The sequence below is a fragment of the Phyllostomus hastatus genome, unplaced genomic scaffold, assembly GCF_019186645.2.
Source record: "Phyllostomus hastatus isolate PE091 unplaced genomic scaffold, TTU_PhHast_1.1 phas_contig_98, whole genome shotgun sequence".
In the NCBI taxonomy this organism is placed as follows: Eukaryota; Metazoa; Chordata; class Mammalia; order Chiroptera; family Phyllostomidae; genus Phyllostomus; species Phyllostomus hastatus.
In genome coordinates, this window is record NW_025333999.1 from 6,267,620 (window position 1) to 6,294,473 (window position 26,854).

Below are 26,854 nucleotides of genomic sequence, written 5' to 3' on the forward strand. Positions count from 1 at the left end.
TGAGGGGGAGGTAGGGCCGGGAGGGGTCTGGAAGCTGCGAGTCCAGAGTGTGTACAGGAGCCCGAGGCACCGGGCTTCCTGAGCTTCTTTGGTTGTGAGGAGGAGGGAGAGACTCCAGGGCCTGGCCTGAGCCGGGGTCTGAGGGCCGACCGGCTCCTGGAAGGGCAGGGGCAGGTACTGGGGCGGTGAACCAAGGTTCCTGTTTTGGGGAGGCCCAAGCCCAGTCCCCCTTGGGCCGTCCCTCACCCTGCCCAGTCCTGACTTTGAAGAGTGATCATCCAGCTGTGTCTCCTCCCGACTGAGTGCTCTTGGGAGAACCCAGAAAGAAAGACTAATAGATGCATGTGAAATGAATGAATGAATGAATAAATGAATTCTTGGATTCCTATTTGGGGACTTTGAGCAGAAATTCAGGCTTCAGCCAGGGGAAAGACACCCAAGGGAAGGCTCGTGTATTGAGGCTTAGACGCCCCCAACAGCTCTGCGAGGTCCACGTCATCACCACTCCCATCTTACAGGGTGGAGACTGAAGCCAGAAAACTGCCTTCATCTCCCCCAGAAGGTTAGAGGCCCCCTTCCTTTCCCCTCACCTAGACCCTCTGAGCCTGGAGACCCTGCAGTGGCGGGGGGAGGGTGCGGGGTAGGGGTGCTGAGAGTCCAGACTCCCCATGCAGTGCTCCTGGGCTCTTGGGACAGGATGCCCATCCCAGGGCCCTGGGCTCAGTTTAGGCTCCTTTAGGCTGCCCGCCAGTGTATTATCCCACCCAAACAGGCCAGTGACAGCGTCTGTCCCTGTCCCTGCCCCACTGAGGTCAGGCCTGGTCTCGTGTAGCAGCTTCTGTTTCATGGGGTTCTTAGGGCTCCCCTCACAGGACTAGGGAGAGAGCAGTCGTGGCAGAATCTGGAAATGGGGTATGGGTCCCTCGGCTGGAGTTTGACTCCTGCCCATGCTGTGTGGCTGCAGGAGAGCCACGTCCCTCTCTGTGCCTCAGTGGTCACATCTGTAAACTAGTGAAACAGGACAGTGATGCACCTCAGGCATCATGCGAGTATCTGAATGAAACAGGCTGGGGATGCAATAAGCATTTACTAACCAGCTGCTGTGATTTCAACATCAGTCTTCCCGTCTATAAGATGAGGTAGACAGTCCTGCTTTTCCTTCAGGCCTCCAGGCCCCTGTGTCAAGTGCCATCGGACCTGGGGCTCTGCATTTGTTCTCCCAGGAGCAGGGACAGTCCAGATGCTTGGACAGGGCTGCCCTCCAGCCTGTCCTGCCCACTGGGCCCCAGGACCCCTGCCTCAGGATGTCCTTGCACCTGTCTCCTGTCTTCCAAAGGCAGCTCTGTGTCTGGGGCTGGCTCGGGGGCGTCCTGAGGCAGCTCTGTCTTGGCCTTGGGAGGGCTGGGTGCGTCCAAGTCAGCCTTGTCACCTTTTTCACAGGGCATGGTCACCACCAGGGCCTCTTTCAGGGACTCTTCCTCCTCCTGCAGGAAGTCTGCCATGCTGGTCCACTGCCAAGCCTGGAGAGGAAGGACAGAGTGAGACTGTGGGCAGGGCCCTATTTTCCATTTACGTAAGGATGGGGTGGACCTGGTCCCTACTGGCTAAATTCTCTAACATCTTGAAACCAATGTGAGGATCCACTGGAAGGACCTCTATTTCTCTTTGGGAAATTGCACCTGCTTTTCTCTAGTTAATGGGATTAGGCATGTGACCCTGGCCCCACCAACTGGAGCACCCCAGCCCCTTGAATCCTGCCAGAGGCCCAGGGATGGGCATGTGACCCTGAGAATTTTGCTCCAGTTAATGGGGAAAATGGACATTCTTTTCCATAGGGGAAGGCTGAGCCTGCCTGTAAGAGAAGCCTGTAGGGAGGACAGCAGCACAGAAACATGGATCTGTAGTTCCTGGATCCAGCCATGCCTGAAGCCCACCACCTTGGGTTTTTTGGTTTTTGGTTTATCAGTTTCCCTTTTAAAGCCACTTTAAGTTGTTTCTGCTGCTAGGAAACAGCCCACAGGAAGTTTCTCTTTGGGCCTCTGCTTGCCCATCTATAAAACAGGACAGGTTTTAAGACTATACTTTCAGGGATAATTTCTATAGTTCATTAAAATAGGATAGGTTTTTTTGAGCCTCTGCTTTAATGAGTTAGGGTAGAATACTCAGCAGAGCCCTGGCCCAGAGTGTGGACCCAATAATCAGGGCTTGGAATTAGACATAGAGCCCTTACCTGCTTCCCCTGGCTGCCTGGGAACTCCACTGCAGTGCTGGCGCATGGTGTGGGCAGGGGCGGGCACAGGTGCGGCAAGGCCCTGGAGGGGGAGAGGAGCCAGTCAGAGGAGCAGTGCTTCAGGCTATTCTTACTGTTTTGTGGTTCTTCTTCTTCTTTTTTTTTTTTTATCTTCACCAGGCTGTAAAGAGAGTGAGGATGTGTGCTGGGGAAGGCAGTACAGGAGACTGGAGCCCCGGGGTCACATCCCAGCTCAGCCCCCACTCCTGGATGCCCTGACTATCTGAGCACAAATCCCTACTAGATATGAGTGGTTTTTACTATTGTTATTGCTGTTACTGTAGCTGTTGTTGGGGGCCCATGTCAGGGAGAGGTGATGAGTTACCTGTTCAGGCTGAAGTACCCTAGGACGCCCAGGAGGAGAATGCTCAGGAAGCTCCCCAAAGACGCAAGGATGATGGCCAAGTCAGACGCCTCCTGAAGCTCGGGTTGGATTTCTTGGGAGTAGGAGAGCTTGGGTTGGGGGAGGGATACCTCCTGCCTGTGGTCAGGGAGGGAGCTGGGTGGGCCAGGACCTCCATCGACTCCCTGTTCACCCTGGCACACCACGGGCCCCCACTGTGCCTCAGTTTCCTCATCTGTGAACTGGAGGACTGGGGGACCCACCTGACCCATGGGACTGTGAAGCTTGGCACACAGGAAGCGCTCAGGACTCTGTAGCTGCCCTAGACCCAGAGCCACCCCACCACACCTAGCCTGACTGTTGGTTCCTGATTTCACTGCAAGGACAACAGGCAGGAAGCACAGCAGGAACAGGGACCACTGAGTCTTCAGATGCCTCACAGCCACACACCTCAAGACAACGAAGCCCACCCTCCTTAGCTTTGTGATGAGAAGCAGTCATTCACGTACATGCATTCATTCATTTCCTCGATAAACAGTCCCCCTGCTCCCTCTTTCTCTCCAGGAGCCGCCAGCTGGGGGAGGCAGAGCCAGACACAGACACCCCACCCATTCCCAAGGTGTTCTGTGGGGAAGAGGGGCAGTCACAGCTGGAGGGTGCCCAGAGGGAAGCACAGAAGGCTTGCTCGAGGAGGAAGCTTTCACGCTAAGATTTGAATGATGAATAGGAGTTTGACAACAGGGAGAACCAACATTCCAGGCAGAGATAAGGCCATAGGGGTGTGAGAGAAGGTTCAAAGGAGAAGGTGCAGGATGAGGTTGGTGGAGGACATGGGAGCAGGTCAGGCTGGGCCTTTCTCCTGAAGGCGATGCACGGATGCTTTTAGGCTCAGGCGGGAGGGGTCAGCGCATGCTGGGTGAATACCTGAGCCCGCGTGGAAGTGTCGGGGCTGGCTCCAGGCGCCCCTCAGTGTCGTCGTTTCTGCTCGCACCTGCACGCTGTAGGCTGTGCCGGCCCGCAGGCCCCCAAGGGTGACCTGGGTCTCTGTGGGGTTCACGGGCAGCTCTGCGTGGGAAGGCAACCAAGCATCCATAGACCCCTTTACTCCCAGGCTGGGCTCAGGCCGTGGCATGTCCCCAGCCCCCGCAGCTGGGCGGTCACACCATGGGAGTGAAGTTGCTGACACGAGTGAGGGTTTGCCATCCACACGCCTGGCACGTCGTGTGCGCTCTGCCAGGGCCCACCAGGTCCTCTCGGGTTTAGAAGGGGTGGTCAAGACCCTTGACTCCAATTGTCTTGGGTTACAGGTAACCAAGGCCCAGAGAGGGGCAGTGAGGTGCCAGGGTCACCCAGCAAGGCAGGTCTCAAGCCCAGACTCCTTTGGCCTCCGGCAGACCTGTGCTGCCCCACGTACCAGACACTTGATTGCTGTCCTCGTCCCACCAGCGTACGACGTACTTCTTTAGGACGCCGGGGCAGGTGCTCAGCAGAGACGGCGTCCAGTCCACTGACACCGAGTCTGGGCTGAGCGTCTTCACCAACATGTGCTGGGGGACCCCAATCGCTGAGGCTGCAACCAGAGTCGTTGCCATGGTCAACTCCAAGAGCACTAGCCAATCACATCTAGCCAAGTACGTCCAGCCCAGCACTGTCCAGGTAACCTTGCCTCAGAACTCCTGGCCCCACCACTCACGTGCTGTCACCTCCCCTCCCTGAGCCTCCCCTCACTTCTCATCTATGAAATGGGCAACGCCCCTCAGGGTGTCTTAAGGGTGGACTGAGCTCACTCTACATGCCCAACCTGTGGCCAGGACCCAACATGCAGTAGGTTGCTCTAAAATAACACTTACTGCTTCCTCCTGACTCCCACGGCCACTGAGGAGTATTCCAGGGAGACCACCCAGCAAGTCTGGGCCACTCACCATTGCCCCCAAAGTGGTAGGTAGACAAAACTGAGGACCATGAGTTGGGCTTGTTCGGCTGTGCAGAGGCAAAAATGGCGATGTGGTAACACACCTTCTGCTCCAGTGCCCCAGACGCTCGGCTCCAGAGGTGGGTTGCTGGAAGGATTAGCAAGGACCAGGCCAGTGAATAGTTTGTGTTCCCACCTTAGCACCTTTGCATTGGCTGTGCCATCAGCAAGGAATGCCTTGAGCACTCCTGCTCATACTTCAAAGCCCTTGCACCAGTGTCCCCTCCTCTAGGATCCCTTCCCTGTGCCCCTCAACCCACTCATAACCTCCCCAGCCCAGCCATCACTCCATGGGCGGGGTATCCATATCTAGCTCTTTCTCCCCAGGCAGAGCTCTTGGAGGTACAGGTCAAAGCCAAGGCTTCCCGGGGCCCTGGCTGGGCCCAGGGCAGGAGCTGGAGCAGGAGAGTGAAAGCTGCCCGGACTACATGGCACCCAGTCTTTCCCTCCAGAAGCCTCATTAATTTGTCCCCAGCACATCTTGCTACCTGCCACCTTCCTCGATGAGGGTGAATGTTTAAGAAACACCATGGAATGTGAGACTCATTACCCGCCTGGGTGCCATCCACCCAGGGCTAAGCCCTGACACTCCAGGTTCCCAGCAGGAGGCTCCAGCATGCGTGTGTGTGAGGGGTGAGTCTCAGCCTGTCCCCCGGTCTGCGTGATTTAAGCAAGTGGCAAGACCTCTCTGGGCCTCAGACACCCTACGAGTACGGTCCCTGCAGGTCTGAGCTGGTGGAGCTCTAAGGGAGGCTGCAGAGGCAGGCAGCGGCCACTGCCATCATGGTACCAGTTCCAGCAGGATCCTGGTCTTTGGGTGCAGTCAGGGTGCAGGTGGCAGCACTCGAGTTTTGGTCCTGGGGCTGCCACTCAATGCAGTACGTCAGGCCCGGGGCCCAGCCCGGCCAACTCATAGTGGTCCCATTGGCCCCAGCACTGAAATTCAGAGCTCCTGGTTCTGGAAGGAGACAGGAGGCAGGTCAGGACAGCTGCTTTGGTCCGCCACCACCCCTACCGAGGCTTCTGCTGCCCCTCCCCACCCTCTGGCGCAGCTGTCCCCCACAGGGCCCAGAGTGTCAGTATCTCTGTCTCCCCACACTGGCAGTGGCCAGGTAGGAGACTGGGCACAGAGGGGACAAAGAGGCTGTTTAAATGAGTTGAGTCCTCCCACAGCCTGCCCAAGGGTTCCTTGCCAGGACACCCCCATCATTGCTCCCTGGACTGACACTCCCTACACCAGTTGAGCGGGGGGCGTCTCCTGCTTCAGCTGTGGGTTGGGTGTGACCGGAGCTCAGAGGCCCAGGACACACCCACTGAGTCCCCTGGGTGCAACTCTCCCACTCCCTGGATTAAGGGCGTCTGCAGCAACCTCAGAGAGGTGAGGTGGGGGCTGCTTCCAGGCACCAATTCTGGGCCCCAGACCAGTGCCCCATGCTGCACAGACACCACTCTGCTACACAGTGAAACCACGATCACCCCAGTGATCTAGCAGCTGAGGCCCAGAGAGGGAGTCACCAGCCCAAGGTTACACAGGGAGGCATGGCCCAAACCATATTCGTGTATAAACATATATTATATATAATAAATATATAATTTATTTTAAATACTATATAATAATTTATATAAAATATATGTAATTTTATACACACATATATATAAAAAATTGAAGAGACTATCAAGATTTTAAATGAAAGTAGAGCCCTGCCTGGTGTGACTCTGGAATGAATACTGGCCTTTGAACCAAAGGGTTGCCGGTTCAATTCCCAGTCAGAGCATGTGCCTGGGTTGCAGCCCAGTAGGGAGTGCGTGAGAGGCAACCACACATTGATGTTTCTGCCCCTGTCTTTCTCTTTCGCTTCCCCTCTCTCTAAAAAGAAATAACAATAAAATCTTTAAATGAACAGAGCATCAACCCTGTACTTGCATGACCTTGACTCACTCACCACACCCTGATCCTCCAGCCCTTGTCCCCAAAAACTTTATTTACAAAAGAGACAGTTGGCCCGACCTGTAGTTAGCTGGTGAGAATTTTTAAAAATATTGCATTATAATGTTATGTATCTTGATGATTGTTTTGGCACAGCCCTAAATTAGACACCCCCTTAGAAATTTGAGCCTCACCAACCTCACCCTAGTCTAGCTGAGGGGTGCCCAGGTCCCAGGGCCCCACCTTGGCAGCCCCCACCACCCCCCCGCCCCGCCCCGGGAGCCACCTGTGTGTGCGTGCGCAGGAATGTGCCACGACTGGTTGGGGCCGGGGCCGAAGCGATTCTCAGAGATGACAGCCAGATCGTAGGCAGCACCCGAGAGGTTGAATGTTGTCCTCAGGCTCAGGGTCTTGGTGGCCTGGGCCTTACAGGGACAGGACAGCATGTGCAGGTGCAGGCGGTAGGTCACTCTTGCGCCAGACTGAGGCCCACGACAGCCTTCTGGGAGCTGGAGCTGAGGCAGCTGTCATGGGCGGGAGAGACGGCTTGTTGGGACCTGGACACGGTCACTGTCCTCGTGGGCTGACGTCAGGGCACAGCCCATGAACACAGGCTCATCCGCAGCCCGCAGCCTGCGACATGTGCCAGACATTTGAAAAGCAATAAACCCTGATGCTAGCAAGGCTGCTGGGAGACTGACATTCACATCTAGTGTGTGTTGGGGTTTTGTTTTGTTTTGTTTTTTGGTGGGGAGAGTAATTAGGCAAAGCCCGCTGAGAGCCAGGGTAAAAGTTTCCATTTTTGGACCCAGTGACCTCAACTCTGGAATTTTTTCCTAAGAAAAGGAATCAAAATGAGAGGAAACCCTGGAAACAAAGGAACTTCTCTGTAGGCTTATTTTGATGGCCCTCTGGGGACTGCGTTGAGCCAGTAATGGTGAAATTTGTCATGGTTTTTGCCCCTGACCCAAGCAAAAGATTTTCACTCTGTGCTTCAGTTTCCTTCTCTGTAAAATGGGGCTAATTAGACTGTACTAAATGGGTTGATTCAGGGACTTAAATCATCTTCCATCCAGACCAACACTATTGACCCTTCCTAGGCCTTCCAGCGTCCACCAGAGACCCCCGCAATATATTCCCCTGGTGGCCACCAGAGGGAGCCAGAGAGCACCTGAGTCCAGCCAAGTTTCTCCTCTGCTTACATACCTTCCATGGCTCCCCAGTATCTTCAGAGATAAACCCATGGTCCTCCCAGTTCCTACCACCTCCGTGTCTTGTCTCCCTCCATCTTCCACTTGCACACTGCCCCTTATCCCCAGTCTTTTGCCTTTTTGTCCCCGGGCCACTGCACACGCAGCCCTGTGCCAGACCTCCTTACCTGCCCCTTCCGGGTCACGCGCCTCCGCCCATCCCGGCCAAGCGGCTCCACCAAGAACGACACCTTGGGCTGTGGGGGGGTTTCTGCCATGAGACAACAAGACAGTGGCACTGAAGGGGGTGTTGCCCTTTCTCACAGCCCCCTGCAGACCTTGGACGGGGTCCTGGGACCTTTTCCTCCCCTCCCATGAAACACAGGATCCCATGGGTTCTTAAATACCTTTCCAAATCTGAAAACATAGAGATATATTCCACAACGCAAATGTACTTAATACAATAGAACTAGGCACTTAAAAATGTGTAAAATGGTACATTTTATGTTACGTGTTCTTTTCCAATTTGAGGACAAATCTGAAAACAACTCAGAGTTATTTCCCAGGAGATGTGCCACTGGACAGGAGGGGATCTCAGCTGGCGGCGCTGGTGACAAATGTTGACAGTCACCTTATTGCTGCCCCCCCACCCCTGCCCCGGGGCCACATGTCCACTCCTGAGCTGCCCAGGCTCCAGCTTCCTGTGTGATTTGGGAAAATATCTTCCTGACACAGTCACCTCCACCTGTCAGCTCCTTGTGCTACTTTAAAAGAACAAAACCGACCAAACGAATTGGAAAGAGAGGAAGACGGACAGATGTTTTCTTTTTAGATTATGGATTCACCACAATCTCTAAAGTTCCACTGTTAATAATTTTCACCAATTTCTCCTGCTGCCTTATTTCGAAAACCTGTCACCTTGTTGCTAACACTTGCCACCTTAGTTCTAATACCCACTGCCATATTTCTAGTGCCTGCCCTTATTCCTGTGGCTCTGGGCACTCTCACCAGAAGGGACACACACGGGACTGCTCCAGCTGCTCCAGGGACCTCCCGGGGCCCCTGGCCCAAGCTGCCGCCGCCGCCTTAGCTGGAATTCCTGGGTTTCGTTTACCTCCAGTGGGCAGAAGCATGACTCTGGGGGAAAACAGGGCAAATGTCAGGCCAAGGGGCTGTCCCACACCCGGAGGTGCTGGGGGCATGGCGCTGGTCACTTATCCATTGTGCATTTACGGAATGCCAATGGTGTACATGCACATATTGGGTGCCAATTGTATACATGCAACTACACAATTATACTATGGTATTGTTACTGAGAGCCAACTGTGTGTCAGGCCCCAAGGACATGGCAGGAACAGGCCAGGGCCTGTCCTCTTTGGGCTTCCAGGATGATCTACTTCTTTCACTGTCCCTGGTTCAAGTCCCAACAGGGTCACCCCTTGAAATGTGACTTTGGCTGCTGGGTTCTCACCCTGCCACCCGCCAGTCTTTGTTTCCTCATTTCTCAAATGGAAATAGTCCAATACAGAACCACAGGGCAAGCCAACAGGCGCACAAAGAACTTAGCCCTGGCCTGGCACACAGTAGGGACTTGATTCACGCTAATTTGTTGCAGCTGTTGCTGTTGCTGTTCTCACCGAAGCCAGCATCTCCCCGATGTCCACAGTCACCCTGGAATGAAACCACATTTATCTGTTGTCTGACATTTTGGCATTGAAAAATATTAGCTCTAATGTTATAAGTAAAAATATTATTCTTTTTTATTAGCATTATATTTAAACACATTATTTTCTGAGTGTGATGTGGAACCCTGGACTAGACCTAAGAGCAAAAGGAAGACATCCTTAGAAGATGGGTAACACCCAACCCCCTCTGGAGGGCAGTCCGGGGCGAGGTGCTCCATGCGTCCCCGTTGGGGGCAAAGGCGTTAGCAAGAGGGGAGCCGGGCAAAGCTCTGTGGGAGCTCTTTGTATTTCTTCGTAAATTTTCTGAAAACCTAAGATTATTCTGAGATTAAACATTTTTAAAAGAATAGCCCTGGCTGGCATAGCTCAGTGGATTGAGCGCGGGCTGGGAACCAAAGTGTCCCAGGTTCGATTCCCAGCCAGGGTACATTCCTGGGTTGCAGGCCAGAACCCCCAGCAACCGCACATTGATGTCTCTCTCTCTCTCTCTCTCTCTCTCCCTCCCTTCCCTCTCTAAAAATAAATAAATAAAATCTTTAAAAAAAAAGAATGATTTTAGGAGACACAATTTATAATTTCCTGAAAGATTATTTTAGGAGGCAAAGCCGGTCAGCCTGCAGTGCTGGGCATCAGGAGAGCCCTGCCCCCTCCCCGTGTCACCCTAAGAGGTCCCTGACACCTTGCGCCTCGGCTTCCTCATCTACAAAGCGACCTGAGGGGGTCTGCTGCAGAATGTGCTTAGAGGGCTGGACACAAAACACAGAGAGGTCCCTGCCCATCAGGGTCCCATGTCACCTGCTGCTGACTGATCCAAACCTGGCCACCCAGTGGGGAGACTGAGGCTCAGGGCGGGGCGCACATTTTGGGGGAAGATGGGGCTGAAGCTGAGGCAACTCCCTGCCCTCCAGTGTGCCCGGCATGAGGGAGAAGGAGACCGGCCGCAACGCTCAGGCTAGGGGCCCCTGTCTCCCTCAAGCCGGAGGCTCCTTGGCAGCTGGGTCTGGGCTGAGGCTTCTGGCAGGCGCAGGCTGGTCTGGCTGGAGCAGCGGGAGTGCAGAGCAGGGGATAGGCAGGAGCCAAAGAGTGAGTGAAGGTCCAAAGAAGACGTACAGACGGCCAACAGCTACATGCAAGTGTGCCCAATACCACCAATCACAAGGGACATACAGATCAAAACCACACTGGACACCACCTCACACCTGTTAAAATGAGTGTCACCAAAGAGACAAGAGGTAACAACCGCTGGTGAGGGTGTGGGCATCAGGGATGGTTGTGTGCCTCTGGTGGGGTTGTGAACTAGAGCAGCCGCTATGGAAAGCAACGTGGAAGTTCATCAAAGAATTAAAAATAGCCCTGGATAGGTATCTCAGGTGGTTGGAGCATTGTCTCCACACACCCAGGTTGCCAGTCAGGGCACCTACAAGGATCCGCCAGTGAATGCGTAAGCAAGTGAACAGCAAGTCAACGTTTCTCTGGCTCCCCCCACCCCCACCTCACCACTTCCTCTCTCTTTCTAAAAATCAATAAATAGAAAAAAAGCTTTAAATTAAAAATAGAACTATCATATGATCCAGCAATTCCACTTCTGGCTATTTATCTGAAGAAAACAAAAACACTAACTCAAAAGTACATATGTACCTCTATGTTCATTGCAGCGTTATTCGCAGTAACCAAGACATGGAAACCACTGAATGGATGAATGGTAAGAAAAAATGTGGTATATGTGTGAAAAATGGGATTTTATTCAGCCACAAAAAAAAAGAGAGAGAGAGAAGGAAATCTTGCCACTTGTAACAACAGGGTTGAAACTTGAGAGCTCTGTACTAAGAAGTGAGGTAAGTTAGAGAAAGACAAATACCGTATGATCTCACTTCTATGTGGAATCTAAAACAAAACCAGAAAACTGAATTCATGGATGCTGAGAACAGATCAGTGGTTGCCAGAGGCAGGGAGTTGGGGATGAGGGGCAAAATGGTTAAAGGTGGTCAAAAGCTACAAACTTCCAGTTATAAAATAAGTTATGGGGATGCAGTGCACAGCATGGCGACTATGGATAATAATACTGCACTGCATACTTGGAAGTTGCTAGGAGAGTAAACCTTAAAAGGTCTCACCACGAGAAAAAGAACATCTGTAATTATGTGTGGTGTCACAAAGTAACTAGACTTATTGTGGTGATCATTCTGCAATATGCACAAATATTGAATTATTATGTTATACTCCTGAAACTAATATAAGGCTGTATGTCAATTTATATTAATTTTTAAATGATTTTATTTATTTATTTTTAGAGAGAGGGAAAGGGAGAGAGAAAGACAGGGAGAGAAACATCAATGTGTGTTGCCTCTTGAACGCCCTCTACTAGGGACCTGGCCCACAACCCTGGCATGTGCCCTGACCGGGAATCAAACCAGCGACTCTTTGCTTCTCAGTCTGGCAATCAATCCACTGAAACACACTAGCCAGGGCTGTATGTTAATTTTTTAAAAAAAGGAAGGAGAGAGGAAGGAAGGAATGGGTGGAAGAACAGCTTCCTGGAAGAGGTGGCCCTTGAGCTGGATTCTGAGGGTGGGCTGGACTCACATGTGCTCACATGGAGAGGGGGCAAGCAGGTGGAGGGGACTTCATGCACAAAGGCAAGGAGTCCGGAGATCCAGGGCATGGGCGGAGAATCGTGGCTGTTCAGGAGGGCACCAGAGGAAGCACGAGGCAAGTGAGGTCTGGCTGAGGACAAGGGTGCCCTTCTGGGGGCAACAGGGAGCCACGGAGGGTGTGTGAATAGGGAGGTCACAGTCAGAGCTGCATGTCAGAGAGACCTCAGAGGCTCGACGGGGGCAAGAGTGAGGCCAGGTGGGATGGGTAGCAGATGTAAGGGTGATGACACTGATTTAGGGGAGAAAGTGCCCTGGGAGAGGCCTGTGCCCACCCCAAACCTGAGGAACAAACTCACCAACTTCCACGGGCTGCCAGGTGTCCGGCGCCGGAACTGGACCTCGGCACCTTCCTGGCCGGCTGGAGTCTCCCACTTCATGTACAGCTGCCCTGCTCCCCCCGACACTTGGATGTCTCCTGGTGGAGGGTCGTACTGAACTGGAAGCAGAGGAGGTGGTTGGAGAGGGGAAGCGGCATTGGTGTGAGTGGTTGGTTCCAAAAATTCCAGAAAATCTGCCCATGCCTTACCCAGCCCAGGGTAGCTCACCAACTCCCCCAAATGTGAATCAGGGATGCCCTCACAGGTCCCACCCAAGTCTGGGGTTCCACAGGTCAAAGAGTCAGAATGTATACACAGGGTCCTGTTAGTGAAGAAACCGCTAGAATATTAACACCTGTTGCTGACAAGGGTGTGAAGAGACAGCCACTTGTGCCAATTGCCGACCAGAGGACAACTGATAGGTTCTATTTTTCTGGAGGACTACTAGGAAAACTAATTTCTGAGACCTGCTTCAAGGAGCCTGACCTCTATCATCTTGTCATACCCAGTTCTACCTCAGGGCCTTTGAACCCGCGGCGGCACGCACGCCTCCACCTGGGACACGCATCCCGCCTTTCTTCCCCCTGGATTCATTTTACCCTCCAGAACGCAGCTGAGCTGGAGGCCTCCCTCGACCTCTCAGCAGCATCTCCTCACGTGCAGTGGCCCCACCTGGCCCGGCGCCCCCACTTGAACCCGGGCTCCGCGAAGGCAGAGGCGGGGCCAGAGCTGGGGCGAGGTGAGTGAGGTGCGGTTGTACAAATAGGGGGTGGGATCCTGTCTGTACTTAAAATTTTGATATTTTATTTGTCATGGATTTTTTACATGTAATTTTTAAAAAAGGATTTTATTTATTTATTTTTAGAGAGAAGGGGAAGGCAGGGAGAAAAAGAGGGAGAGAAACATCAACTGGTTGGTTGCCTCTCACACACCTGGGGACCTGGCCTGCACCCCAGGTATGTGCCCTGACTGGGAATCAAACCAGAGACCTTTCAGTTCACAGGCCAGCGCTCAATCCACCGAGCCACACCAGCCAGGGATATTTTTTATTTTTAAAAATACTGTGTTACAATGTTGTTTCTATTAACTAACTGAGGGGTTTTTTGGCGGCTCCTTAAAATTTAAATGCTGCCTGGCTCACCTCGTCCTAGTCCCAAGCACTGGGATGCGACCTCCAACTTCTGCTGGCCTTGCCCAGGGTCCCTATGGCTCAGTGTGGCACACAGTAGCAGCTTGAAAACTATAAGCTAAATGCATGTTGTTGACTCATAAAAACAGCTGGAAAAAGCGGCGGGGCCTGGCACCATTATAACGTCAGGGAGAAACCAGGGACAACCTGAACGTCCAGCAGTGGGCATGGGGAAGGGAGCCGTGCCTGTCTCTGCCGAGTCACACGCAGTGTTTGCCGCGTGAATGGCTGGAATTTTCAAGCCCCTTGCCAGGGGCCCAGAATCTCCCCAGGTCTAGGCCTGGTGACCAGACGCATCTATGGGTGAGGGAAGGGCAGTGAGAAGGAGGAGGAGGAGAACAGGGTGCTGACCAGAGCTATAGTGTAGCTTCAGGGTAAGCTTGGGCGACTTCTCCGTCCTGTTGGTGGCCCGGGATTCCACCCAGAGAGTGACGTCGGAGAGCACAGGTATGCCATCCTGGTCAGAGAACTGCAGCTTGGTGGCCGAGCCCGCGGAGAAGTAGCAGCAGCGCCCGGGACTGAGGCTGCAGGAAAGAGGGCGTTGGTGCTGACTCCGGGGTCCGAGTGGACTCCAGAAGTGACTCAGCCACAGCAGACAGTGTGCAGCACCTCCCTTCATCTTCCTCTGCCCCACCCCCCGACTCCCCTCCCCAGCCTGGGGCTCCCTCGGGGGTCAGCCTGGGATCGAGGGCCCAGTGAGGATGAAAGAAAGACTAGCGGGACCCTGATTGCTGCCTGGCCAGGGTGCCCACCCACCTGCCCCCTCAAGACAGAGCCCCCACCCTCCCTGCTCACAGGGGAAACTGATGCCCAGGGAGAGACAGGGACCAGCCCTGGGCTGCAATCACACAGCGAAAGGCAGGGGCACCGGGTCAGGGCCAAGGGCAGGATGGTGGGTGAGGGTTTGGGGTCTGGGGAGCGGTCCTCACCAGCACCTCAGGAAGTGGCTGACCCCAGCCATGGGACCCTCATACTCCCAGGAGCATTCGTAACCAGCCCCAAATATCCGGTAGCAGTTCAGGTCCCTGGGGCCCGAGGCTGAGGCTGGAGGAGATCCTGGAGGTTTGAGAGCAGACCAGAATAGAGAGGGGTCGCTGTGCTGACACCCTCAGGGCAAATCTTTGTGACGCTATGTAATCTGGCATCTCCACAGTCTGAACGGCTCCTGGCACCCTCCAGTGCCCTTCCACCTGTCCCCCGCCACCACCCCTGCTCTCCCTGCTCCAGCCTCCTCGTGGACCCACAAACACAGCAGGCTCACTCCCACCTCAGGGCCTTTGCACGTGCTGTGCCCTCTTCCTCAGATCTTGACATTCCAGATTTTCCTTCCCTGTCACCTCCTCCACAACCAGCCAACCAAAAGCAGCCCCTCCCTCTCCATCCCTCAGCCTGCTCTGCGCACATCATTGTAAGCAATATAAGCATTTATTGATCTGTTGTCTACCTCCTGCACCAGGCTGTGACCCCAGGAGGACAGCTGGGCTTGCAGCTGATTCCCTCATGACTAGGACTGCGTGTGCACATAGTAAGTGCTCAATAAATATTTATTAAGCAAAAGAATGGATGATGCACCTGATCAGTGGCAGGATCTAAGTAAGGTGCATTATAAGCCTAAGTGTCCTGGCAATGTCTGCCAGGGTGGAGGGATTAAAAATTCAAAATATTTAGCAGTTGCTTAGCCCCACATGCTGACCAGTCTAAAAAGGTGCAGACACCAGCCCTGCAACCCCGTTAGGGAGGAGGCGAGGCTCAGAGAGTGTAACTGCTTCAAGACACCCGAGCTTGGGGAGCTCATGCGGCAGACTGTCAGGTAGGAGCTCCCGAGACCCCAGGTGGGCCAGAGTCTTTGGCTGGGCAGGAGGGAGCTGAGGAAGGGGCTGCTAGGGATTCCGTGGACAGAGCCCGGCAGGACCCCAATGGGAAACTGCCCAACCTGAGTCTGCGTTCGGATAGGGCGGGTCCTGAAAACAGCACCTGGTGGTACCACAGGATTCAGCTGTGAAGGCAACAAAGAGATGATGACAGTCCTGACCTGGCACTGCATGGGGAGAGGGACTCAGCCTGGGGGCCGGCCTAGTGGCCATCCACCCCCTCACTCACTTTTCCATCTATGTACCCATCCTCCCTCCCACTCATCCTCCCATCCATCCATCCATCCATCCATCCATTCGACTCCCTACCCTCCAACCCATCCACCCATCAACTTCTCAGGCTGTTCCTCCAGAGAAATCCAGGGTCCTCTGGACTCCAGCCCTGCCTGACACCCAGAGGCCCTGAAACCTTGCCAACCCCCAGTTTACAGACAGGGAAACTGAGGCACAGAGAGGCAAAAGTTGCCCACGTTCACATAGCAGCAACAGCAGAGCTGGGACAAGAGTCTAAACCCAGTCATCCACAGGAGGCTGGGCCCCTTCCCACCCGATTCCACAGGATGGAAAGAAAGTATATATGAGACATGACGCTATGTTGGGTATATCCATCGTACACATACCCGCTCATTACCCCTTCCTTAGCTATTTCTCATTGAACTCTGGGAGGTGGGAAAGATTGAAAGATCCAGCCCATTCGACATAAGACAAAACCAAGAGCAGAGGGAGATGCCTAAGTCTGACCCCAGAAGCCATGGTCACCCATCCGCCACGTGACAGAGACAGAAAGACAGAAAGGCACAGAGACACAGACCTAGCCCTGGAACCCGTCCGCAGCCCTCCACACACATGCACCCCCTACCCCCCGCCCCAGCAAGAAGAGCAGTGGCACCAGGGTAGGACACTCACCACCCTGTGTGGGGAGCAGGAGGAGGAGCAGGAGGACCAGCTTGGCCCCCGGTGGCCCCATAGGGTCCAGTCAGAGGCCTGAGGCCTCAGAAGAGCTTGTGAGCCGCTGGTGAGGCCCCAACCGCCCTGTCCTTGCCCCAGAACACTTTGAAGCTGAGCAAGAAAGAAAACTTAAAAAAAAAAAAGTCCGGTATCATGATCCCTCCCAGGAAAGCCAAAGCGAAAGAGAAACCCAGGAAGTCAGCTTGGTGGTGGGTGCAGCCTCATACCAGCCACAACCCACTTTCAGGCAAGTCAGACCCAGGGCTTCAGGTCTGAGGTTCTGTGCTGCTGGCCCCAGACCCAAGCTGGACACCAAGTGCCAGTCCCCTGGGTGGCCTGGGGCTCTGTGTCCTCAGTCAGGTCTCCAGCCCTCTTTGGCCAGCCTCTGGGAGCTCGGTGTTCTTGGATGTCTAAGGTCACTCTCCCAACAAGTTGTTAGGAGGCTGCTGTTGTACGCTGAGCCCTCCCCCCAGAAAATGCCCACCTCCCCACTCCCCAAACTCTAGCCTCAGGGCAGCCTGCATCTCAGCTCCTGAAAAGTCTCCTTGCTTCCTTTAGACTCAAATTGATCTTTCCTCTGTGTCTGTTTCTTTTTTTCTTTTAAGATTTTATTTATTTCTAGAGAGAGGGGAAGGAGGGAGAGGAACATCAATGTGAGAAAGAAACATCAATCAGTTGTCTCATGCCCCAACCGGGGACCTGGCCCACAACCCAGGCACGTGCCCTGACCAGGAATCAAACCAGTGACCTTCGGCTTGCAAGCTGGTACTCAACCCACTGAGCCACACCAAAAAGGATCAGCAAAAAGCCCAAAACGTCCATGGAGATTCATGTTACAATACGGGTGAATCTCAACAATGTGACTCTGAGTGACAGGAGCCAGACACAGGAGGCCACGTGGTGCAGGACTCCATCATCCTGCAGACCAACATCCAGGACCGGGACGCCCACAGAGAGGGGGCAGATCAGCAGTTGTCACGGCTGGGGGTGGGGAGGTGGGGAGTGACCGCTCCTGCAGACGGGGTCTCCTTCTTGGGCGATGGAATGTTCTGGAACCAGATAGAGGGGCATATTGTACAACACAGTGAATGTGCTAAATGCCACTGAATTATACATTTTAAAACAGTTTGTTTTATGTTATGTAATTTTCAGCTAAAAAAAAAAAACATGTTCATGAAGCCAAGCAGGACTGAGGAGCAGCGGGAGGGTTTCTGCTGGGGGACAGCATCTGGGGAAACTGAGGCCCAGATGGGTAGAAACAAGGCCCCTCTTCTGAGGATCCCAGTCCCGAGGGGTGGCCGGGCCAGCCAGGGTCAGGCGCCCAGCAGACCATGAGATCAGAGCCACGGGAACAAAGAGGCAGTGTCCCAGGCCTGGCACAGTGGGGACAAGGACCCCGTGACCCCACACAGTGTCACGGCAGTGCAGTGGGGCCCAGTCCAGACCCGGGGGGCACAGTGGACTTCAGGAGTGATGTGTGAGGCCTCAGGGAGAGGCAGAGACAGAGGCAGAGATCAAGAGATACATAAAGAAAGATGGAAGAGACCGTTGGAGACATGGCCAAACCTGTGGCCCACTCTTGACAATCCTGAGGAGGCACCATCAGGTGTCCCATTTCACAGGTGGGGAAGCTGAGCCCAGAGGTGCCCTGACCACTCGAGGTCTGGGCTGGAGGTGAAGAAATGGAGACGCAGAGCCCGTGAGTGGGGCAGAGCTTTGCCTCTTCAAGAGTAAGGCCCGTGCCTCAGGGCCACCCCCACCCCAGTGTCGGTCCTCCCGGGACCGAGCTTCCCTATCTGTACAACGGGTTTCTGCCCACCAGAGAGCCCACGTGATCAGTCATTGTTTTGAGACACCCCTCCCCACTGGCCTTTGCTACTGTCATTCCTCTTTCCTATCCCCCCAACATCACAGCAGCTGCTGGAAAAACACTGAGGGAGAAAGAGGTGGGGCGGGGGAGAGCTGGACATAGGGTGCCCCAGCTCCTCGGGGCTGGGAAGGGCAGAGTCTGGGAGTGTTCCAAAGGGCAGCAGGAAGGGCTGCCCAGAGAAGGGGGGGTCTTGTCTTTTATATTCACAGGGTGTCCCCAACAGAGGGCACAGCAGAGGGAAAGGTGCCGCGGGGACATGCTTTGGGGACACCAGACAAACATGGCAAATCTAGGTCTCCATGGGCAAGATGAAGGTGGTGAGGGGGGCCAGGGCCTGGAATGACGGACTAAATGGCTAGGCTGTCTCCCAAGGGAGCTGGGGAGCCACGGAGGGTGTGTGAGCAAGACTCTAGCAACACATGAGGTTGTGTTTCTACCCTTACTGAGGTCGCAGGCCAAGGCTCGCCCTGAGGTTCACCACAGCCCACCTTCTAAGCCTTTGCACACACACGCACACACGCACCTGCACACACACACCCTCCCTTGTCTTGCCAGGAAGCCTTGAGGGACCCTTATTGGCTCCTCCCAGGTGCCCCAGAAACACAGCTAAGATAGGCCCCCAGGGCTGCCCCACAAACTGGGGGGAGGGGCAGTCAGGAAGGATCTGGCTACAGTCACCCATCCCCGGAAATCAGAAATCTTGTCAGGAGGAACCACAAAATTTCCCCACCCCCTTGGCTTCCGCTTTCTTCCCCTGGAAAGTAACCTTCATTCTGGGGAGGGCTGAGCTTCTTACCTCCGAGTGGTCGAGAGACCCTTTACACCCCTGAGGGGCATCTGAGGAGGACGTTGAAGGATGAGCAGAAATTTGCAAGGAGAAAATCTATCAGTTTATTTAATCAACACATTAATAGGCATCATTCACCAGTAAGAACGTTTTTCACACAACCAGGACTTTCTGATGCCTGCAGATGGTCATTTGAGGGTGTTTTAAAGAATATGTAGAAGGTTACCAAGAAAAATTTTTTCATTCATTCAACAATCATATTTCCTGATGCCCCTTATGGAGACATCTGAGGAGGGTTTTGATGGATCTGTAGAAATTCACAAAAAAAAAAATATATATATATATATTCCTTCAAAATGTTCTCTGATGCTTCTCAAAGAGAATTTAAAGTGGATTTGAAGGATGCACAGGTGTTCACCCTAAAAAAATTGCATTCGTTCAGTCAGTCAGTCAATAACCGCTTCCTGTTGGACACTGAAGGAGTCACTTTGGAAGGGGCTCTGGGTAGACCTCCCCAGATAAAGCAGGGGCACTTGAGACCTCCCTGGTGGCTCCCCATCCAACAGCTCCCCATTTGCCCAGCCTTCCACCTCTAGTAAGCAGAATCGCTCTTTTCCCCACGGTTCTAGCCTAAGTCCCAAGGAAGACTATGACTGGCTGAGCTTGAGTCACATGCCCACGTTATACCAATCACAGTGGCTGAGGTGAATAAAGACTCTAGGTCACATGTCCACCCCAGCCTGGCGTAGAGAACTTTTAGTTAGAACTAGCCAGAGACAGAACAGTTGGCCATTATAGGGCATGAGCTTCCCATCACCTGGGATATGCAAGCCACAACCTGAAGTCCATTTAGTGTGGGGTAGCCAGATAAAACACAGGACGCCGGTTAAATTAGAATTTCAGGTAAACAACACATAACTTTTCAGCATAACTGTGTTCCAAGTATTGCATGGGACATATACTGAAAAATTATTCATTGTTTATCTAAAATTAATTTTAACTGTTGGGCTGTATTAGTTTGCTAGGGCTGACATAACAAAGTTTCGCAGATTGAGTAGCTTCAACAACAGACACTTATTCCTAACAGTTCTGGGGGCTGGAAATTCAAGATCGAGGTGTTGGGAGGTTTGGTTTCTTCTGGAGGCGCTCTCCCCGACTTGTTGACGGCCGCCTTTTCCCTGTGTCTCCACATGGTTATCCTTCTGTGCCTGTGTCCTAATCTCTTCGTATAACGACACCAGTCATACTGCGTTAGGATACGCCTACACCCGCATGACCTCATTTTACTTTAATCTCCTCTTTAAAGGTACCATCTTCTAAGACAGTCACACTCTGAAGACCTGGGGGTGAGGATGTCAACATATGAATTTTGGGGGAAACACAGTTCAGCCCATAATAGTGATTGCTTTGGAAAACAGTCTGGTAGTTTTTGAGAAAGTTAAAACATAGAGTTACCATATGACCCAGGAATTCACTCTTAGATACACACCCAAGAGAACTGACAGCAATGTCCTCACAGCAACTTGTGCATGGTCGCGCACAGCAGCACCAGTCACAGCAGCCCAAAAGTGGAAACAACCCAAATGTCCACTAACGGATGAATGGATAAACAAGAAGTGTTACATTTGTAAAAGAATATTACTTGACATTAAAAAGGAATGAAGTTGCCCTGGCTGGTGTGGCTCAGTGGATTGAGTGCCAGCCTGAGAACCAAAGGGTCGCTGGTTCGATTCCCAGTCAGGGCACATGCCTGGACTGCGGCCCAGTGCCCCAGTAGGGAGCAAGAGGAAGGCAACCACATGTTGATGTTTCTCTCCCTCTCTTTCTCCCTTCCCCTTCCTCTAAAAATACATAAAATCTTTTTTAAAGAAGTACTGGCATTTGCTACAATGCAGATGAATTTTCAGAACATTATGCCAAATAAAAGAAGCCAGACACAAAGGCCACACATTGTGTGATCCCATTGACATAAGATGTCCAGAACAGGGGAATCCATAGAGACTGGAAGCAGACTGGTGGCTGCCCGGGGCGGGGGGACGGGATGGGGAGTGACTGCTTGTGGGTGCAAGGTTTTTTTGGTGGTGACGAGACAAAAATCTTCTGGAACTAGATAGTGGTGATGGTTGCACGACTCGGCGATATGCTAAAAATCACCAAACTGTACACTTTAAAAGGAAAATTTTATGGTATGTGAATTATACGTCAATTTAAAAATGTGTATGAGAAGAACAAGTCTTGCCTGGGAGTCCTGGATTTTTATGTGCTCGATCTGGCCACCCTAACTTGGTGAGCCCTACAGAACCTCACAGGGTGAATGACTCCCCTCCAGCCTAACGACATACTCTATTGTCCAGGTCCCAGAGGGGGACAGTCAGGGGAACCTGCAGCGGCAGAGACAGAGGGAATATCAGTACATGAAAGAACATGGGTGCTATCTTGGGACTTTGGGCTTTTCCCAGCCTCAGTTTTCCTTCTGCAAAGTGGGTCTGAACAAATATTATCAGGTACCAGTAGGAGGTGGTCCTCATGAGGAACTTAGCCAGACACGCAGCTTGGCACTGGGCAAAGGCAGCCATCCCCAAAAACCAAACTGGCAACTACAGTGGCTGCCTGTTCTTGTAAATGAGAGTGTATCGGCACTGAGGCCAGGGCTAGGGTGAGGCAGGTGAAGCAGTGTAGTGCAGAGGCAGAGTTCGGTCCTGTCTTTATTTAAAATGTTGATGTTTAATAGATCATGCATTCTTGTATTAGTTTTGTTTTTTTTAAATTTTGTGTTAAAATATTATTTATCTTGCCCTGGCTGGTGTTAACTCAGTGGATGGAGCATGGATTGTAAACCAACGGGTCACCAGTTCGATTCCCAGTCAGGACACATGCCTGGGTTGTGGGCCAGGTCCCCAGCAGGCAGCACACCAGAGGCAACCACACATTGATATTTCTCATCCTCTCTTTCTCCTCTTCTTCCCCTCTTCCCAAAAATGAATGAATAAAATATTTTTTAAAATATTATTTATCTTGGTTATTGAGTTGGGGGTGCTTAAATTCTGCACCACAAGACCTAGCTGGTGTGGCTCAGTTGGTTGGAGTATCATCCCATAGACCCAAGGGTCGCTGGTTAAATTCCTGGTCAGGGCCCATACCCAGATTTCCAGTTCCATCCACAGTTGGGGCGCGGACCATAAGGCAACAAATGGATATTTCTCCCTCATAACAATGTTTCTCTTTCTCCCTGTCTCCCTGTCTCCCTGTCTCCGTTTCCCTCTCTCAAAGCAATGAAAAAAACGTCCTCGGGTGAGGATAAAAAAAACTTGCACGAAGGTCAGTGCCTCACTCACATCACCCTACCAGCCTTGTGCCCTGGTCACATAGATTAACCTCTTCCAGCCTCAGTTCCCTCAACTGCAAAATGGGAATGATACTACTCCCTCTCTTCTAGGGGGAGTCATTGATGTTTACCTCTAGGTTCGAGGTGGGGCGGGGCCTGGAAGGGCGGGGCAGGCTCTCCCAACGGGGGCAGGGCCTTCCAAGAGGGCTCCGGAGAGGGGCGGGGCCAGGCCGCACCAGCTGACCGGCTTAGCCAATGGCGGGGCCTCTCAGGCTCCGGCAGAGCGAGGGGGGCGAGCTGACAGCGCGGACTAGATGACCGACAATGGACGAGCCGAGCCTCCTGCGGCGCCGCGGGCTCCAGGTGAGGCCCCTGAGCGGGCGGGGCGAGGCCGAGTGGACCTGGCCTAAGGACGGGGGCGGGGCTTAGGCGAGCCAGGGGAAACTGAGGGAGAGGGAGGGGCGCGCTCCGATTTCTCCCTCTTGCCCAACCACTTCTCAAAGTACTCACCTGGCGGGAAAGGGGTATGCCTCCTTTGACACATGGGGAAACTGAGGCTGCAGATGTTAGCCTGAGAGCTTTAAAGGGGATAAGAGATTTGCCTTCTCCCCAGCTGCTCTAATAATATGAACAACAGCAGGTCTTGAGCGCTCACCATATGTTCATCCTTGTATTAATCCCATTAGAGTGATACACTAATATTAATTAATGGGTATTAAAACTTGCCACTGCGCCCCTGCTTCAGCTCACCCCTAAAACAAGCCAGGAAGGTTAGGGCTGTCCAGGCGCTCATTTGTCACTGTATCTGAGAAAGTCACTAGGTTGAGGTCATCCCGCAGGGATTTAACCCAAGTCTTTAACCAGCTCTCTCAGACACAAGCCACTGCTCCTTGGCTATGAGGGAGGTGGACAGCCGGAAGCACCCTTGCTTCTTGGGGCCTCAGTTTCCCCATGTGCCATAAGGGACCCCCTTTTTTTTTACCTGGTCTGGTGTTCAGGAGGCTGAGCAGAGACCTATGTTCGAACCCATGCAGGGGCCCTGTGACCACGGTCGCAACCTCTCTGGGAATTGAGAGGATCTTGCCATTTTCCTCTGGGTCTTAGATCACACCCTTACTGAAGCCACGAGGTTGCAGGGCTTCGTCATTGGCCCAATATTTATTGAGTGTTTGCTGTATGCCTGGCTCTGAAGATGCAGCAGGATGTTTCCCATCCTCTGGAACCCTTCTCCTGGACCTCCCAGCCTGGTGGGAAAGACAAAGGCCAAAGCAGCAGTGACCCTGCAGAGTGGTCAGCTGCAATGTGGGATGCTCAGGCACACCAGGAAAGGGCAACTGACCAAGTGTTGCTGGTGGCCTTGGGGCAGAAGAGGCAGCAGCAGGTGGCAGGCAGGGTGTTCGGGGAAACAGAAGAGGCTGAAGGCAGCTAGAACCTAGAAAGGACTGAGGTGGGGGGCACCGAGGCTAGTGAAGGAGGGGGAAGGCAGGTCTGGGACCCAGGCTGCTGCAAAACTGAACTCTGTCAAAGGTGAAGGGGGGAGAGCTGCAGGGCAGAGACCCTCTCCCCCCAACCACCGAGAGCATGGTAGGGGTGAGGGCAGAAGGAGAGGAGCCGAGGCCAGAGGCAGGAGTGGGGCCTCTGGGTGTAGAGGAGGGGGTGGGGACGGACTGGTGAGCAATGGGATGTTGTGAAGGGACAGGCCCCGCCTGAAGCCCCAGTTAGACTGGAGCCCCACCCGCAGCCTCCTAAAATAGAGAAACTGCCTCCGGGTAGGCGAGTGGGGGCGCTGCTAACGTCACAAGTGGGGGCCCGCTCCATGGGGAGGAAGCACCGTTCCCTGATGAGTCCCGTGTTACAAAACAGGAAACCGAGGCTCAGAGAAGTGTACCCACTGTCCAGGTGTCATAGCGAGTAGGTGAGAGAATAGGGATTTAAATCCAGGCACATCCTGCTTCCCCTCCAACCAACCCCACACTTGCCCATGGACCACCAGCTTGCAGGCCACCAGTTTGTGCTGAATGTGGGTCAGGGGAAGAAGTAGAGACTGGTCCTTCCTGGTCTGGGTTAAGCTCAGACTTCTGTGTAGCATTTATAGGAGCCAGTTAACGTGAGCTGTTATTACTTCCATGACTACTACTATTTTTTCATCATCTCCCACTTGGAAGGAGAATTTTAAAGCACCAGATCTCCAAACAGAGCCTTGGGAACGGAGAAAGTGCCTAGAGCCTGTGTCTGGACTTTGCCTCAGTTGCTGCTGGGGAGGTTCTGTGGAAGGTCCTCCTGCCTCCTTATGGCCCAGTTCCACTTATTCTCCTCCTCCAGAAAGCCCATGCACTTGTGTGATGTGGCCCCTGCGCACATCTCTCCCACTTGTCTCCAGTTGAAAACTTCCCATGGGGATTGGTGCCCACCTTGCAGAGTCACACCTCCACCCTACTGTTTCCCACCGGCCTGCTGGCCCAGCCTGACAGCCCCCTCCAGCCTGTACTTTCCCTCTGGGTCCCTTCTAATGCCCCCAGTATGGGGGTGTCTGTGCTCTGCTCTGTCTCCTCCAGACTGGAGGCTCCTCAGGGTACAACTGAGGCTTCTGGAGGGGAGGAAGCACGGCCAAACCAGCCAAGCACAGAAGATGCTGTGAATATTATCTTTAAAGGACAGTTCCGGGGGATCATCAGCACCTCCTACTCCCCCTGAGGCGGGAGTCACGCCAGGAGTGGGGAACAGCCGGCAAACGGGGGCCTGAGGGTGGAAGCAGAAGATGCAGGGAACCAAGGCTTGGGAGCGGTGCAGGGAGAGCTCCATGTAGGCCCAGCCGTGGGGGTGGGAGGCTGCCCATCTTCCCTCACCTCTCTCTGCCACTTTACATCGTTTTGTATTTTGTAAGCAAATTTATATTTATGGTTAAATTGGTGGTTATTATTAACCTTACAGAACTACTGTCTTGGCTCCAAGTTATAGAAGCCATCCCTAGCTTGCTCCTTGATTCCTCTCAGGACCTTATATAACTTGGGCCAGTTTCCAAATGAGGAAACTAAGGCACAGAGGGGTGAAAGGCTTAGAGAGGGTCACACAGCCCCAATGGGGGTAGCTGGACTGGGAACCCAGGGCTGTCAGGGGCTTAGGAAGGAAATGGGTGGGATTGGGAAGGGTGCAGCCAGTGCCCCTGGTTCAGACCCCAGCTCCTCCGTTTCTCTGCTTAGTAGGAATTCGGAGATGGGGGAGCCAGCATAAGCTCCCATTACAATGGGAAAGGCAGAAGGAGACCCTAGTGGTGGTGGTGGTGGTGGTGGCTCCTGGGTCTATGATCTCTTGCCCTGTATGGTAGTGAGCTCCCCGTCCCCAGAGGTATTTAAGCAGACAGAAACCTCAGGGTGGCAGATTGGCCTCCCCCTACCTTGAACATCTTGGTTTTCTTAGCTCAAAGTAGCTGGGTGACACAATACCCCCATGGACCCTCCTCTTCCTTTGCCTGGAGACCCTGCCAACTGCTCCAGCATGGTTGTCCAGCACCTGGCCCCTTCCAACCCCCTCCAATCAGCTGCGGGGGCTGATGAAGTCACTGGTTGCCACAGTGAATGCCCTGCTCTGGACGTGGGCAGGCAGGAGCCCACCTAGGTAAAAATAGTCATGTATCCTGGACACCACCACCCCTGGTGTGTCTAGGGGGGCAGGGGGTGCTGCTTAAGAAACCTGTATTGTCTGCCTGCTCTCCACTAAGAAGCATGGACAACTGGCTTCCCCCAGCGTCTAAGTTTCCCGGACTGTAAAAAATGGACCCTGCTCCTGATATGCAGTAGGTGGCTCACTAAATGTAAAGTTTACGGGGATGGTTCACAGAGGCCCGTGCTGAGTGCAACAACACACAACAACGGTAATAAAAATAATGGCTGATCCACCCAAGGAACCTTCCTGATGTTATCTCCAAACCCGAGATGAGAGAACTTAAACATGGGGAGTACAGTTACTCAGTCAAGGTCCACACATCCAGGAGAGAACAGATCATAGATCCGGACCCAGGTCCGAGTGTGCCTAGATTCTCAACTTGTGCTACATGGCCCTTTGAGAATTTAAAAACTCTCCTGGGTGAGCCATGTTTGAGAGGGGACTCTGGGTTCAGAGTAGACCCCAAGTGCAGGCCTCTTTTTGCCCTGCCTGTGGTGAGAGCGCTCGGGGTTGGGCGGGTCAGCTCGCTGGGCTCTAAACAGGTCTTCAGTAGGGGGATGGGCCGGTGACCCGCTCTTCATCAGTGCCCGGGACCCACCCCGATAGGCTCTGTGGTGCAGAAGGAATGACTTTCAGATCTGGGAGGGGCAGGGTGAGGCAGACCCAGGAACCTCTCTTTCCTTGGACCTCTCGTCCTTCGACAGAGTGTTCATACTGTCGGCATACTTCTTTATAAATATAACTGATTTGTTATTTTAAATAATGAAGTTATTTTTAATGCAGGCAAGGTATGACCTGGGCAGAGAGGTAGATTAGGAGTCCA

General features: G+C 53.2%; 2 protein-coding genes and 1 long non-coding RNA gene across 10 annotated transcripts in view; 2 read left to right on the forward strand and 1 right to left on the reverse strand.

Moving 5' to 3' along the window:
- Positions 1-1,068: 1,068 nt before the first annotated feature.
- Positions 1,069-16,541, reverse strand: IL12RB1 (interleukin 12 receptor subunit beta 1). Of its 3 annotated transcripts, none has more exons than XM_045853156.1 (16): positions 16,345-16,541; positions 15,501-15,563; positions 14,497-14,623; positions 13,919-14,091; positions 12,358-12,497; positions 9,360-9,393; positions 8,731-8,859; positions 7,911-7,993; positions 6,819-7,056; positions 5,396-5,563; positions 4,556-4,693; positions 4,048-4,203; positions 3,558-3,698; positions 2,616-2,727; positions 2,231-2,312; positions 1,069-1,520 (listed from the first exon to the last, which is right to left on the reverse strand). In XM_045853156.1, exons 1-16 carry the CDS (start codon positions 16,403-16,405, stop codon positions 1,182-1,184), a joined length of 2,184 nt encoding a protein of 727 aa, XP_045709112.1. In that variant the 5' UTR covers positions 16,406-16,541; the 3' UTR covers positions 1,069-1,181. The 3 variants fall into 3 exon arrangements, 2 of the variants coding, with proteins under 2 accessions (XP_045709112.1, XP_045709113.1); XR_006787458.1 differs by having other exon boundaries at positions 1,462-1,520; positions 2,616-2,771; XM_045853157.1 differs by lacking the exon at positions 2,616-2,727 and having other exon boundaries at positions 1,319-1,520.
- Positions 11,052-13,297, forward strand: LOC123828313. The gene is made up of 3 exons (XR_006787459.1): positions 11,052-11,109; positions 12,888-13,117; positions 13,244-13,297. It is a non-coding gene; the product is annotated as an uncharacterized LOC123828313 (long non-coding RNA).
- Positions 16,542-22,644: 6,103 nt separating the features above from the next.
- Positions 22,645-26,854, forward strand: part of MAST3 (microtubule associated serine/threonine kinase 3) — a 34,141-nt gene continuing 29,931 nt past the window's right edge. For 4 of the 6 annotated variants that reach the window (XM_045852890.1, XM_045852889.1, XM_045852891.1 and 1 more), the window contains exon 1: positions 22,672-22,731. In XM_045852890.1, coding sequence (XP_045708846.1) covers positions 22,693-22,731 — 39 coding nt within the window. In that variant the 5' untranslated portion in view covers positions 22,672-22,692. Of the gene's footprint in view, positions 22,732-26,854 lie in introns of all 6 variants that reach the window. The other 2 variants (XM_045852899.1, XM_045852888.1) reach the window with 2 other exon arrangements.